General features: G+C 55.5%; 2 protein-coding genes across 16 annotated transcripts in view; both read right to left on the bottom strand.

Moving 5' to 3' along the window:
• Positions 1 to 579: 579 nt before the first annotated feature.
• On the bottom strand, positions 580 to 6,476 carry STOML2 (stomatin like 2). Its single transcript, NM_001389577.2, has 10 exons — positions 6,419 to 6,476; positions 6,038 to 6,190; positions 5,596 to 5,695; positions 4,621 to 4,679; positions 4,152 to 4,253; positions 3,445 to 3,579; positions 2,323 to 2,467; positions 1,940 to 2,019; positions 1,583 to 1,711; positions 580 to 895 (listed from the first exon to the last, which is right to left on the bottom strand). Exons 1-10 carry the CDS (start codon positions 6,461 to 6,463, stop codon positions 764 to 766), a joined length of 1,080 nt encoding a protein of 359 aa, NP_001376506.1. The 5' UTR covers positions 6,464 to 6,476; the 3' UTR covers positions 580 to 763.
• Positions 6,477 to 6,600: 124 nt separating this feature from the next.
• Positions 6,601 to 14,483, bottom strand: part of FAM214B (family with sequence similarity 214 member B) — a 33,928-nt gene continuing 26,045 nt past the window's right edge. For 9 of the 15 annotated variants that reach the window (XM_004937122.5, XM_040656484.2, XM_015277461.4 and 6 more), the window contains 8 exons: positions 13,808 to 14,009; positions 10,911 to 12,141; positions 9,952 to 10,010; positions 9,562 to 9,658; positions 9,020 to 9,178; positions 8,722 to 8,790; positions 7,910 to 8,115; positions 7,319 to 7,553 (listed from right to left, as the gene is read on the bottom strand). In XM_004937122.5, coding sequence (XP_004937179.2) covers positions 7,400 to 7,553; positions 7,910 to 8,115; positions 8,722 to 8,790; positions 9,020 to 9,178; positions 9,562 to 9,658; positions 9,952 to 10,010; positions 10,911 to 11,987 — 1,821 coding nt within the window. In that variant the 5' untranslated portion in view covers positions 11,988 to 12,141; positions 13,808 to 14,009 and the 3' untranslated portion in view covers positions 7,319 to 7,399. Of the gene's footprint in view, positions 7,554 to 7,909; positions 8,116 to 8,721; positions 8,791 to 9,019; positions 9,179 to 9,561; positions 9,659 to 9,951; positions 10,011 to 10,910; positions 12,433 to 13,807; positions 14,010 to 14,483 lie in introns of those variants that run through there. The other 6 variants (XM_015277460.4, XM_015277467.3, XM_040656483.2 and 3 more) reach the window with 5 other exon arrangements.

Consider the following 14,483-nt stretch of genomic DNA (forward strand, 5'->3'; position numbering starts at 1 on the left):
CGACACGGCCCGAGGGAACGGCTCTGCCCCAGAAGGCATGGAACAGCCTGCCCAGTGCTGGGGTGTTTGGACGCTGCTGTCACGCACTGGGTTTGGGTGGCCCTGTGTGAAGCCATCAGCTGGATTTCGTGATCCTTATCAGTATCTTAAAACCCAAGATACTCTGTGCTTCTGTGGTAACACTCCACAGGGAATACTCAGACCACTCCCCCGCATCCCCAGTCCACTCCTGCACCTGATGGAGGAGGTTGAGCATTTGTGCTTTGCACGGAGTGCTGCTCTGATCCCTCCCAACTGGTATCTGCTGAACTCCAGAGCTGCTCCCCTGTCTCCCTGCATACTGACACCAGCATCAGTTTCTAGCACGCTCCTCTGCCCACCCTCTGCGCAGCACCAGCAACAGCATGAGCTACTGCATGCAACTGCTGGTGCAAGGCTCCATGCAATTCGTTACAGGCAGCCCTTGGCTCCAGGCTCTTCTTGCAGACTGCCACATGCCCAGTGCCTCGCAGGACAGCTGTCACTTCACGTTGCCTCCCTCCATGTTGGGACACAGCCCTGAGCACAAGAACAATGTACTGCAGCAATGGTACTATTTATTACATGATCAGATTCAGATACAAAATAAGGGCCAAGGGAAGAAGAATGTCTAGCTGGGGAAGGTGGCAGAACAGGGCTCCCCGCAGCCTCGCAGGCCCTGGACAAGTATCCCCTTTCTGGTGGGTGCTGTCCCATCAGTGCGTCCAGTGTCTGTTCAGCCCCACTAACTGGAGGTCACCTGCTCTGACTTAAGCATCTCTGTGCTGGGGATCTGGGGGTCCCCATGGGCTGGAGGTAGCTCATCCCGAGTCTTCACAGCTTGTGTCTTGGTCAGCGTGGTGTAGATACCCAATGCCTGCAGGAAATGAGAGAGCCATCAGGGAGGAGATAAGACACACCAGATGATACAGGAACAAAGATGGTCATTTGTCCCTAGAGAGGGCCCTGTGGGACAGCAGGAAGAGTACTTGAATCAAGGCTATGCCAGAAGACAGGGTGTGCATAGGGCTGGGACAGAGCAGGCTCCACAAGATAGACAGGGCCACAGTGACTTCTAAAAGGGCTCTGCTCGAGGCCCTGATGTTGCCATGCCAGATCACCATTTTAAGACAGCTGCATGGAGAACTACTGCTAGCATACAGCAATGCCTTCAGGAACCGAGCCAAATCCCTGCTCTACATTCAGCTCCATGCCAGCAGAGAGATGGTCAGGAAAGAGGCAAACTTACATATTGAGCAGAAAGAGATAAGTCAGCACTCGCCTTGTATTTTCACCAGCTTGTTCTGCCCGATCTTCTACAGCTGCAAACCAGCATAGGCCCACTTTGCAGCTAGGGAATGCCACAACAGGGACTGTCTGATTCCCACAGGATGCTGCAAAGCAGCTGCTCCAGCCCACACCTTCTATTCCAGACCCACAGACTGGGCCAATCTCCTCATCTCCACACCTCTCCTCACTCAGAACAACCACCCATCCACCAGGGCAACCTGGGCTGTCCCCTTCACTAGCCCCCAACAAACAGGACCCCACTGCTGACACTGACCTGTGCTACCATGTGGGTGACATCACCAGTGTTGGTTGGCAGCAGGACCGTGTTGGAATCTTTAGCAAGCTTGGAGAAGGCGCTCACATACTGCTCAGCCACAGAGAGAGAAGCTGCTGCGCTGCCGTGCTGGAGAGAGACAGATCAGGCTCATCAGGAAAGATGCCGAGTCATGTACCACCAAGAGCTCAGCCCAGCCTGTCGTTCATGGCAGCTCATCACAGCAGTAAAACTCCTCACTGCTGCTCAAGATGCCAGCAGACATCAGAGAGAAAGCCATGTACCACCCCAGCTCCAGTTTCACCTCCCTCAATGCTCGCCCCAAAGCTCTGGTTTCCCCGAGGAGCCACGGCTTACCTGCTGTGCCAGAGCAGCTGCCAGGAGCTGAATGGCCTCAGCCTTGGCCTTAGCTCTAACCAACATGGCATTGGCTTCTCCTGCAATGAAGCACAGCGGAATGCACATCAGAACTGAGACAAAGTGCTTGCAAGAACATTTCATTCATGCAAAGCCTCCTTTTCAATAACAATAGCTCAGTGTTGTTCTACAACAACGTTCCTGCATCCCCAGGCTGCGGAGGGGCCTTGAAGGCTCTAGCAGAGAGGAATGAGCAGCTGAAGAAGCCTGGCCCACAGCGGAGCAGTCTGCTCTCAATGATTATCACCCCTCAGTACAGAGCAGTGCAGACCCCCCCCAGGCCCTAGTGTTCAAGACACTTTCTATATATATGGTCTACATACCAGCAGCTTTGTTGATTTGTTCAGCTTTCTCTGCTTCTGATGCCAAGATTTGGGCCTGCTTCTGCCCCTCAGCCACGTTGATAGCAGACTCCCGTGTCCCCTCTGATTCCAGCACTGTTGCCCGCTTCCGTCGCTCTGCCTCCACCTGCAAACACAGGTGCTGAGGTTTAACCTGGCAGGCAGCTCCGCACCACACTGCCATTCGCTCACTGCTCAGCTCCCAGTGGGACAGGGGAGAGAATCAGAGAAAAAGAAAGTAAAACTTCTTCTTAAAGATAAAAACTATTTACTAAGACAATGAAAGGAGAGAGATTAGTAACAGTAATAATTACACACACACACACACACCCCCACACGTGATTTTACAACACAAGTGATTCACAAAGCAATTGCTCACCTCCCATCCACTGATGCCCCCAGCACCCTCCCCAAAGATCCTTCATTTTTTCACCTGATGTCATATGGTATCGAACATCCCTTTGACCGGTTTAGGTCAGCTATCCCAATACTACCTTCTCCCAGCTCTTTGTGCTCCCCCCAACCCCCCACTGGAAAGGACAGTATGAGAAGCTGACCATTAAATGCCCTTGGTTCTGTACAGTGATCCTGAGCAACTAAATCATTGGTGTGTTATCAACATTGCTTTTTTTCTTCTAGAGCCAAATTACAGCACCATGCCAGGCACTGACGAGGAAACGAACTCTGCCCTACATAAAGCAGGACAACAGGTCAGCAGCCCACCTTCCACAGATGCTCTGATGGAACCCCACCCATGGGGAGAGGACAGCAGAGACACAGTCCTAACATCCCACTTGGGCAAGTATGGCTTAGCAAAGAGTAAGAAGACAGCTACAGAACAATGAGAGATCCCCAGTGTGGGCTGGTTCTGCATCTTGGGATTTTAAAGGGAGCTGGCAAAGCTTGTGTGTACTAGGCAGGGGCCTCCACTGCAGGAATAAGGATGGGATTTATTCAATAGCTATGTATTTGCAGCCAAAGTGCCAAAAGGCTTCCTTCCCTGCAGGAGGGCCCAGCACTATAAGCTCTGGATGGAGAACAATGGTGCTGAGTGGAAGGGGAGACTTAGGTCTCATTCCACACTGTTCACCCAGAGAGCCAAACCTGCATCTGCATAGATTCCTTCACACGTGGGGGCACGTGGATGTCCTTAATCTCATAGCGTAGGCACCGGATACCCCAGCAGTCTGAGGCTTGGTTGATGGCATCCACTATGTTGGCATTGAGAGACTCCCGTTCCTGGAAGGCACAAATGAAACAGTAGAGAAAAAAGAAGAGAATATGAAGACAGAGATCGGAAGGAACGCAGACACCGCCCCTCCAGGCTAACATTAGACAGAAAAGCCCAACTCCAGGAGCTTACAGCAGGACCAGATGCTCCCTGTATCTCTTGAGATCACCTTCTCCCAGTGAGAGCAGTGACTAAGACCGAAATTTCTGAAACAAGCATCAGTGTGCAACTGGATACAAAGATCTCTCCCAGGAATGCAAACAGTTCCTGATTCCACCCCCCAAAAAAATGCAGCATGGGGGTTACAGCCTGCTTGAACATGGTCAGCAGGACACTCATCACAGGGCTTGAGTAAAATGTTGATGACTCGAGAGAAACAGAGCTACACCATCCAGGTCAGGGCACAGGCCAAAAATCACTGAAGCAAGACACATCTCCAAGGATCCATAAACAGGCTGAGTGCAACAGATGCCAGAAGCCCTCTAAGCAAAAGGCATTTTGGTGTTAAATGTATCAATCCCGCAGGATTTTGAGAAGCTGTCAGATACTGGCAGCTCCAGTATCCACCTCCCCAACTCACCCGGAAGACTCTATCAAGGGAAAGTTTGCCAAGCTCAGATCTCATGGTGGTCTGGGCCAACTGGGTCACAGCATACTCAGGATCCTCCACCCCATAGCTGGCCTGGAGAACAGAAGCAAAAGATACAAGTCTGTGGCAGTGCTGAAAGGGACCTCAAGAGAGGCAGAGTGGGTAAACCTAGTGCTAGGATGAAATGCTTGCCAAGCTCATCCTCCCAGAGAGCAGCCCCAGGGAAGAGGCACTTGGCCCACCCACCTGCATAGTACAGGGAGCTTTAAAAAGGATGGAGCACATCACCCACTGTAAGGTGAGCCAGGAGAGGCCAGTAAATTGTGCATGAGGGGCTGCCAGGGTGTCCAGCACACTGGGGCTGCACAGAGCCCACTGGGCACAGCCAGGGCTGCAGGAGGCTGCAGGCTGCCTCATGCCCTTAGGTTCAAGCTGACCCTCAGCACAGCAGGGATGGTACCTTGTAGGGATCCATGACACGCAGATAGAGCACTCCATCAATCTGCAAGGTGACATTATCTGCCAGGAGAAAACGATACATTCTGTTTATCAAAGCAAATGCATGGCACCTTCTCTGAGAGAATTAGCAGAGCTGGAAAGGGTGGTCCCTTTCCTGCTATAGCATGGCAGGTGCTGGCCCTTGGAGGCAATGAAATCAACTTGATAAATACTTTGCAATACCAAGCAGTGTTGTTAGGAACATCAATAGTCATATACAGGAAGAAGTTAACCCATCTGACTGGTGACACAGTGTCTGGCTACAGAACACCCATTCTCAGAGACAGGCCTTCATCCAGGAGACACTCTCCCTGTGGAGGCCAGTCCTTAAATGAGCCCAGGGAGGAAAGCAAAGGTGAACTGTTTGCACCTGTGCTTCCTAGGCCAACCCTTCACCAGGTGCTCAATCATCAGTTCAGGTTATGACTTAACAGTTCCCTCACAGCTGGAATAGCAGAAATGCAGATCCTTGTGCAAAAAGGGCTCCTACATCCTCTACAGAGTGCATCATTTTTACACAAGAAATCTCAGGTCTTGAGATCATGATGTCTCATGCCTTAGTTATGTTAACAGATAAAAAGATTTAAGTGAGAAATACGGGATGCTTAGCATTAGAACCCACTTAACACCTCACCCACCGACCTGAAATCTCTGTGTGACACTTGAAAAACACGGGAGGATTTTCCTGGTTGAAAACAGAAAAACATATGAATTCTGGAAAACGGATCTCTTTCTGTGACGAACAGAGCAAGGCAGAAGTGGAGCAGCCCAGAGGGGCTGACGGAGTCCTCCTGGTCACAGTGCCACGGGTATGGGCAAGCCTGGGTCCCCAGGACAGGGCTGAGTGCAGGAGCCTGTGCCATCACTGCTCATCCCACACTGCTCCTCCCTCACTCCAGATGCAAGAGAAGGGACAGGAGACAGAAGCCCTTCTTACCTAGGGTGACAGCTGACTGCTCTGGGACATTGATGACGATTTCTTTGAGACTCTGCACATAACGAATCCGATCCAGCAGAGGGATGAGGAAATTCAAACCCTGCGACAAAGGTGGGATTGGACAGCTGAGCCCTGAAGTCAGGCAGGAGTTTTCCCACCCAGACAGCTCAGCCAGAATAGAGGGATGTACAAACGAACCCCAGTGGGAGTGATGTGCTCCCATTGCTTCCGATAAGTTTACTTCACACACGAGGGAGCTTAAATTACCTACTGCCATTAACACCCCACTGCAGGACATTAGTCTACAGGCAGTTACAAGGACCGCGGTGGGTAAGAACAAGCACAGGCACTCGGACCATCCCCTCATCCACGCACAACACACGTGCTCGCTACCGCTCTAGGAACCTGCGGGATCCAGAAGGGGAGAAAAGCGGCTCCTTACAGGCTCGAGGATCCGGTGGAACTTGCCCATCCTCTCCACCACCCAGGCCTCCTGCTGCGGCACGAACAGCACGCCGATATTGACGGGCAGCCCGGAGTTCAGCCGCTGCGGGGCCGGGGCCAGCCAGGCCGGCTGCTTCACCACTGGTGCGCGCTGCGGGAAGGGAAAGGCACGGGATGGGGCCAGGCACCGCGCACGCCGCTCATCCCCCGCCGGGCCGCCGGCCTCCATCCGCGCCGCGCGGCGACAGGACCGGGCAGCGACGCGGGGCTGACCCGCGGCTGCACGCGGGGCTCACGCCGGCTGCGGACGCCGCCCCGCTCCCCTCGGACCCCAACCCGCCGCGGGACGCTCCGACCCCCCAACCCCCGGCCCCCGCACCCGCAGCAGCCCTGGCCCGGCCCGCCGCGCCGCCTGCGCCAGCATCGCGCCGCTCCCCGCCCGCCGCCCCGGAACGCTCTCCGCGCCGCACCGCCCCTTCCGGGAGCGCCGCCCGTTTCCTCCTCCCGGCCCTTTCCGCCTCGCCCGATGGTTCCGCGGTGCCCGAGGTCGGAGGTCCGAACTGGGTTTCCAAACGTTTATTAAATAGAAACCAACACAGAAGTACCGCTACGGCGCTCCGGGCGGGGCCTCGGCACGGCGTGCCGTGGGGCGAACCCCCCGGCCCTGGGGTGCTGCAGGGGGAGGCCAGCGGGGTGCTGGGGCGAAGGGCAGGGGCCGCTCCTCACCTGGCCGTGAGCCCCCGGGCTAAGCCTGAGGGACAGCCAAGGCCTGGCGTTCTGCCCGGCCCCGCGAAGGGCCACAGCCCCCGCTGCCGTGTCACTGCGGCCTGCGGCTGGCGCCCTATGCGGAGTCGCGCCCCGACACGCGCACACAGTGATGTTTGGGCCACGTGGAGTTGGTGCCCACCGAGTCTCAGCCAACCCTCCAGGCTCGTCCTTCGCCCCTGCCCTCATCCCCATCACCCCGGCTGCCCCCTGCCAGGAACCATATCTCCAACTCCTCCGCACCCCTATGACAATAAATACTAATAAATACAAACTTCTGAACTTTCTGCTCCCAACCCAGGGCCGCGTGCAGGCTGGGAGGAGCCCTCCCTCTCAGCTCCAGCCACACCTCCCAGCTCACAAAAGTCCTGGGCGCAACCCTGGGGTGCTCCCCAGCCCCCGCCCCTCCTCATAAATCCCCTTTGGTGATGCCAGCTCTGCCCCAGGGCACAGCTGTGACATCAGTGCTGCTCAGGAGGATGGGTGCGTGGGGTTGGGGACACTTCAAGGCGGCTGCGCTTGGTCTCTCCTTTACTCAATGATCCCCAAAGCACTGGGCTGGGCACTCCACGGTGGCCCTGAGCGAGGGAGAAGGTCAGGGCCAGGGCGAGTAGCGAGGGTTCCTTGGCATCTCCGTGAAGGATTTCAGTTCATATGGGATCCCCGAGTCAACCTCAATTGACTTGCGTGAGAAAAGCAGCCGGATGTTGTCGTGAAGGTAGATCTTCCCAGACTTGGAGCTGTGAAATCTGAGAGGAGAAGGATGAAGGAACTTTAGGCGTGCATGCAAGGGCCAGAACAGCCTCAGTGATAGCGGGGGACACAACTCCCTCCCCCCCTGTGGTCCCTGGTCAAGATGGCTATATTCTGGTTGCCTTCGGAGGGCAAGAACCCACTGCCCTTGGGCAGAACGGCAGCTTCCACCCCCTTGCAGCCCTTCAGTGCAGACAGAGGCTGGTCCCTGCTCCTCCTCACAGCTAATAGGGTCAGGCTGCCATGTCCCTAAACAGCCACGTCTATAGATTTGGAAAAGGAAACACAGGGAAAAGGGGTCTGGGAGCCCAGGTGCTCTTGGGCAGGTCCCCATCCCACCCAGTATCCCTACCTCAGGTGCATCAGGTAGCAGAGGACCCTGCGGGGTGGGCCGGTGCCTGGTGGCTCGCTGCAGGCCACGGTGACCCCTTTCTCTTTCCCCACAGGCACCAGGAAGATGCGGTGGCGTAAGAAGGTCATGTGATTGGCAGGCATGTCCTGGAAGTCGTACGTCACCAAGAACATCTTCACCACAGTCTTGTTGGGGTTAAATAAGGTCTGGGGGTAGAGGATAGGTGGGTAGGGGTCAGACAAGGAATAGCCCATAGGTAAGGCTGGGGCATCTGGGGGCAACAACAGAAGACACAAGGGACCAGAAGAGTCATCTTTGCCCCATATCAGTCCCAGGGGGTTTTGCACGAGGCTCAGCTCTTGCCCAGCCCATAAAATCCAGCAAACCTTGCTCAGAGACCCAACCAACACAGGTAAGTCCTCTTCACCCACCTCCACTCTTGTGCTTCCATCCCATTCTCACTGCACATATACATGCTCCTGCCAAGGACCCCACCAGACTCGACCTTCCCCAAATCTCCTGTCCCCTTGTCTCACTGCCAGCACCCTGGGGGCCCCACGCTTCCTCCGCTGTGCTTTTTTGTGGGCACGCAAACTCTCAATAATAACAGAGAAACTGTGGATGCCCCATTCTTGGAAGTGTTCAAGGCCAGGCTGGATGAGGCCTTGGGCAGCCTGTTCTGGTGAGAAATGCCCCTGCCCACAGCAGTGGTTTGGAACTAGATGACCCCTTCCCACCCAAGACATTCTATGACTCTGTAATAATGCAGTATATCCACCCTGAGAAGCAACAGGAGCCCACCCACCACTCACCACTTGGATGGTTCCAGCTTTAGGAACACTGTAACCCTTCTTTCCCAAGGCCTCCAAGTCAATCACTCCCTGGGGCAAAAGAAACAGCACATGTGAGAAGGAGAAATGTACAGCCCAGCCAGGACCCGGCACACTGCCGAGATCTCATTTCCTCTTTGCTTTGCAGGTTAAATGGTAGTATCCTCGGATGTGTAGTTGCTTGAGCCATGCTTTCCAGAGAAGAGCAACCCCAGAGAACATGCAGTGCTGGACACAGCCCCTAGTCACCTCCCCCAACAGGCCCAGCCCGTCTGTGTACCAGGAAAGGCGAGGGCACGCTGTGTTCGGAGATGTCGAAGTAGGTGACGTCCACAGGCAGGGTGACGTGCTGTGGGCAGTAGGAGCCGCTGGCACCGATCTCTGCGGTGAACCCCTCGATGCGCCCCGATGGTGCAAAGCGCCCTTTCAGGATGGACTCCTGAGAAAGGAGGAAAACATTACGGACCTTCCAGCACTGTGGAAGGTAAACAATCTGCACTGCAAGCAGGTGTCTGCGGACCCTCCTGTGTCTCCAGGATCTCTGGAGGCCTTGGCTGCAGACAGAACCCACAGATGGGCTTAAATCACCCTTCTGACACAGAAGGACATGCTGGCTGAGCTGTCCTCTTGGTGAACATCTGCTGGCCAACATAGCCAACACACGCTGGGCCCTTGGGACAAGCCACCCTGCCCATGCCAACTGCTGTAGAAAGCAGCTGGCTCCCATCGGTCTCAGCTTCTCCCAGGCTGGTGCCAGCCCAGCCCAAGCTTTCAGGACCCACCTCCCTCCCCAACAGGCCATCACAACGTGGGTACCATTACCTCAAAGTTGCCCAGCAGAGCATGGCTGACAGTGGTGGTGGCCCAGGATGCTGCAGAGGAACGGGTCCCCCTCCGGAGGCTGCTCCGGAGATGTCGCCTTGAGAGAGAGGAGAATATCAGCATGGGACTGGAGAGCAGAGACCTGGGCCACACACGTTCCTCAGAGTGCAGATCCCTCCCCAGCGGGGATGGGGGCACATCCCTCTCTCTTGCCCCTTTCCTCAGCAGAGGCTGAACTCATTTTCCTAACCCTGGAAGCAGCCTCCCTCCACCTCACAGCCTCTTGTGGGTCTTTCAAATCAACCCAACCTGGCCACCCCACTGGGATGTAGGGTGCTGGGACCACTGAACTCGAGACCCTGCAGTGAGGCCTCGTGCCGCGACACTCACGATTTGAGGCGCAGCCCACTCTTCAGCCTCCTCCCGACCGTAGTGCAATCTGCAGAGCTCTGGAAAGGACATGAAACCAGGAACTGTATTAGGGCAGCAGCTGGGGACTGTACACCCCAGGAGATGCTACCACGCATTGCCATGTCCCACAGTGGTCCCAGAAGATGAGACAAGTCCCTCTGAGGCAACAAGCTGAGCAGCACAAGGCATGTAGGGGCTACAGGGCCACCCAAATCCAGAGCTGGCTACAAGGGCAGGTCTTCACCCTCCCAAACAGTCCCTGCTGTGGAAGGTGGTGGTGGTGCCTGAGCCAAGGGTGCAGCACACAGCCTCCCACCCTGAAAACCAGGTCCTAACAAATGGTAACACCTACAACAAAGCTCCCCGGCCAGTCTGGGAGAAGCCCCATCCCCACATGATCTGGGTAAAGCGTGGGCACAGGGTTGTGCTGCCCACAGCCGGGCTCCTACAGCTGCAGGGTGGGGGTCTAAAGCCAGGGCCACGCTGCTGCCTCCTTTTAAAGGCACCCCCCTTTTCAGGGGTTTTCCTTTCTGGAAGCCACACAAAAGGCAGCACAACACAAAGGGATGATGGAACTGGCTGGCATGACTGGGAAGGCATGACAAGGGAAGCTACTGGAGAGCCTCACTCTGCAGAGGCAGTGCTGGGGCAGCCAGGCTGGGGACAGTCACCAAAAAGGGCACGTGGGCAGGGATAGAGCTGTGTCCCATGCACGGTGCACCCCAGCTCTGAGAGGCAACCAGTCAAGGGTGCCTCTGCTTCTGCAGAGACAAGTGACAGCCTACACACTGCCTGTCCCAGGTCCTGCCACCAGCCACTGCCCTGCTCATGCCTGTATTGTGTCACTGGGACAGTACGTAATGCCATGCGACTGTGAGCTACATGCCCAGAAGGAACAGCCCAGAACAGCCTCTTCCTGCCCCTGCAGTGACACTCACCTTGGCTGTGGGAAGCAGGTGATTCCAGAAAGGGGCTCCCTTGGCATCAGTGCTACGGCAGGCTGTGGGCACTGGGTGGCATGGCAGGGCTCTCTTCTTCCTCACCAGCTGAGATAGGCTCTCATCCTCAGAGCAGGAGTCAGCCATCTCACCAGCTGGCAGCAACTTCCTTTTGGCTGGGCAGCTGCTGCTGCTGCCGCTGCTGCTGCTGCTGCTGTTCCCACAGGGTGTCTTTTCCTGGGAGTTCAGGTTGCTGGGCTCAGGGCTGAGTAACATCTGTGGGGCTAGAGGCTCCTTGCACCCATTAGCCACCACTGGCCATTCCTCTGCTTCGCCAGCCCCGCTGCTGTGAGCGGGGCTGCTGCCTGGCTTCTCCCCCCTTCCACCACAGTCCAGCTGGGGTTTTTGTGCAATATTGTGCAAATCAAGGTCAAGTAGATTGTGTCCACTCATTCGCTCCCCATTATCCCAGCAGTCTGCAAGCTGATTCCCCGGCGGGACAGGGCAACTATCTCTTGTGTGCAAAGTACTGCAAGCAATGTGCTGTGGCCAGAAGGAGGAGGTATCTTGCAGCTTGTCCTCTCTGTTGGCCTTAGGACTGGGACTGCTCACACATCGGTGCTCCACCACCTGCAGCCCACTGTGGGAGAAGTGCTGGGCAGAGCCACACAGAGAGAGCTCATCCACCAGCAGACCATCCTCAAAGGTATCATCGTCCTCCAGGGCAGACTGCCCCAGGCCCCCATCACGCTTGCTGTCCACCCCACCACCCCAGTGAGTTCGTTTGGGATCCCGCACCCCCTCCGGAGTTCGCTGCTCAGGGTAGCTCCTCTTGAGAGTTGGATGACTGCCTGCTCGTTGCTCCGTGCTCTCGGAGGAGCTGGAGAGATGGGAGAAGATGGAGACCTGGTAAACCTTCTGGCGCTTGATCTCTGTTTCATTGTAGCCCATGAGGATGCTGTGGTGGGCACAGTGCTGTGAGGAAGGCTCCAAGGCTGCCTCTCCGCTGGGTCGGGACAGGCTGGAGTCAGGGCTGCGCTCCGGGGGCAGAGACGTCTCTGTGTGGATGTGCCGCATGGAGCCTTACTTGGCTGGACTCCACGTGGAGTTGGAGTCAGGACAGCCCATGCAGCAGCAGGAAGGGGACAGTAAAGTGCCACAGGTGATGCTGAGAGGGCAGGAGCTGGACCTCTTGCTCAGGATGTCCAGGTGAGCCCCCCAGTATGGGGCTCTAGAAAGAGAAAGGAGTGAGGTCAGACAAGATCGTGGTCCTTGTCCAGCTTTCCAGCCCTGCTGGGAGGTAGGCAGCTCTCCCCCGGGACAGAAGGAGGAATCAGCACAGTGTGGCTTCTCCAGAGAACCCTGTGGCATCACTCACCTGCAGGATCAGCGCTTTCCTCCTGGCCTGGACAGAGAGAGGAGTCTCCAGCCGGGCTGGAGGGTACTGCGGACAAGTCTGTACAAGCAAGGAGAGGAGGGTCTGCCCTCTGCTGGGGATCTGATGTACTCGTACCGCTCTGGACTGCAGGAGTAAGGCAGGTCAGACCAGTCCCAGGGGCTCAGGACTGTAACCACCCCATCGGGCACCAGCAATCAGATCTGCGAGTCCTTGCCAAGAAAACCTGTCCCAGCCACATGCGCCAAAAGACACAGGCTGCCTCAGGCTGCCAGCCCCACAGTAGGGATGGGAACCTGCCTGTGCAACCCAGAGGAACCTGAAACATTATCCCAGCTAAATCTTACAGATTGGACCAGAGTCCTCAACCACACGGATGAGCAGCTGAGCAGCACCCAGGGTTGCAGAGACCACCATGTACTCCCACACCATCCATCCGCTTCTGTACTATCCATATCACCCATCCTTTGCATGCCCGGAGGAGTCAACCTCCTTCATGCTGCACAAGGCCTTGATTTTTATTTTCACCTTGTTTCAGAGATGTGGCCATGAGATGTCTGCATTGATAAACCCTGAAATGTCTGCAAGAGACAAGGAGATGAGACATCTGCATGAAAGTCAGTGGTGTGCCAAGGAGCTCCAGAGCCTGACACGCAGCCTACAAACAGCCCACGCCTGGCAGCTCTGCCCTTTGCCTGTCTCCACAGCTGCCTCTGTTCCTCCGGAGCAAAGGCTCAGGGGCAGGCATGCAAGAGAAGTAATTCTTCAAGCAGATCAAGGCCATTTGGAGACCAAGACCACAAGTGCTATTTTGACTCCTACTGTGATATTGAAGGAAAGGTGCCAGGCCAGGGTGGTTGAACCCAGGAAGTTTATTTTAAGAGATAAAATGAAAGCATGCACCAGTACCTGCTGGGGGCCAACCACCTGGAAAACAGCTTTACAGAAAGTGCCCTCAGATATGTCAGTGGACACCAATGGTGCACCCTTGCCACAGAGACGGCTAATGGTATACCCGGGCTGTGACTCTTTCGCTCTGCCCAGCATTGGTGAGGCCACTCCAGAGATGGTCCAGGAAATGGCCACAAAGATCATCAAGAGAGTAGGGCACCTCTCCTATGAAGAAAGGCTGAGAGCTGTAACTGTTCAGCCTGGAGAGAAGGTTCAAATTGGGATCTCATCAATACATATAAGAACCTGAAGTGATGGTGCGAAGTGGATGGTGCTCTTTCCACTGGCATTCAGTGATAGGACAAGAGGCAGTGGGTACAAAATGAAGTACATCAGGCTCTGTCTGAACACCAGGAAGATTTTTGTTATTGTGCAGGTGAGGTTGTAGATCCTTGCAGATCTACAAAAGCTGCCCGGACACAGTCCTGGGCAACATGCACTGTGTGTCTCTACTTGAACTGGGGTTGAGCCAGATGGACACAGACCTCGGCCGCTCCGTGATGCTGTATAACCCCTCACTTCAGCATGTCCTGGGTGTCCCCCCACTCACCTCTCTGCAGCAGAATCCCACTCCACTCCGGATCAATCTCCCCGTCCCACAGCGGGCGGTCGTTGGCACAACTAGCTGAAGACACTTGCCAGCCAGGCACCCCCCAGAAGCGGCGTGGCTGCCGTGGAATGGCTCCCACCATCACGGTGTGCCTCCGAACCTCTGCACCGTCCTCTCCAGCTCTTTAGTCTTCACAGCAGCTCTGAGGGGAAAGGGAAAAGGGGGAGATGCAGGGCCAGCATGATACAGATTCTCACCAGGAAGAGAAGGGCAGGAGGGTGCTGCCTGCCTGAAGGGTCACACAAGCAGAGACGGCAGTCTTTGAGGTCCTGCATCTCCCAAACGCCACATCAATCTACAGATCATTTCAGGCAGTACTTGCACCTTATTTTCCCTTTAAATAACAAATACTTTAAGGTAAGCTGTAAACTCTCATACCTTGCTTATGCTTTACACTCTTTTGTTTGCTTTCCTGTATGAAAGCCTGTGTATATGAAGAGATCCCTACTTCAGTGAAGTTAAACAAGGCTAAGTGCAAGCTATTGCACATGGATCAGCACAATCCCACATATGTGCACAGACTGGAAAAAGAACTCCTTGAGAGCAGCCTCGCAGAGAAGGTCTTGGGGATTCTAGTGGACAAAAAAAGCTGTATATGAGGCAGCAGAGCGTGCTT

This window comes from Gallus gallus, chromosome Z, assembly GCF_016699485.2.
Source record: "Gallus gallus isolate bGalGal1 chromosome Z, bGalGal1.mat.broiler.GRCg7b, whole genome shotgun sequence".
In the NCBI taxonomy this organism is placed as follows: Eukaryota; Metazoa; Chordata; class Aves; order Galliformes; family Phasianidae; genus Gallus; species Gallus gallus.

Excerpts from the sequence above, each read along its gene's own strand:
- STOML2 (NM_001389577.2), bottom strand. The coding sequence starts at position 6,463 with ATGCTGGCGCAGGCGGCGCGGCGGGCCGGGCCAGGGCTGCTGCGG. Across the intron at positions 4,680-5,595 it reads GCAGTCAGCTGTCACCCTAG|ATAATGTCACCTTGCAGATT; the intron begins GTAAGAAGGGCT and ends TTCTCCTGGCAG. Across the intron at positions 2,020-2,322 it reads ACAAATCAACAAAGCTGCTG|GAGAAGCCAATGCCATGTTG; the intron begins GTATGTAGACCA and ends GCTTCATTGCAG.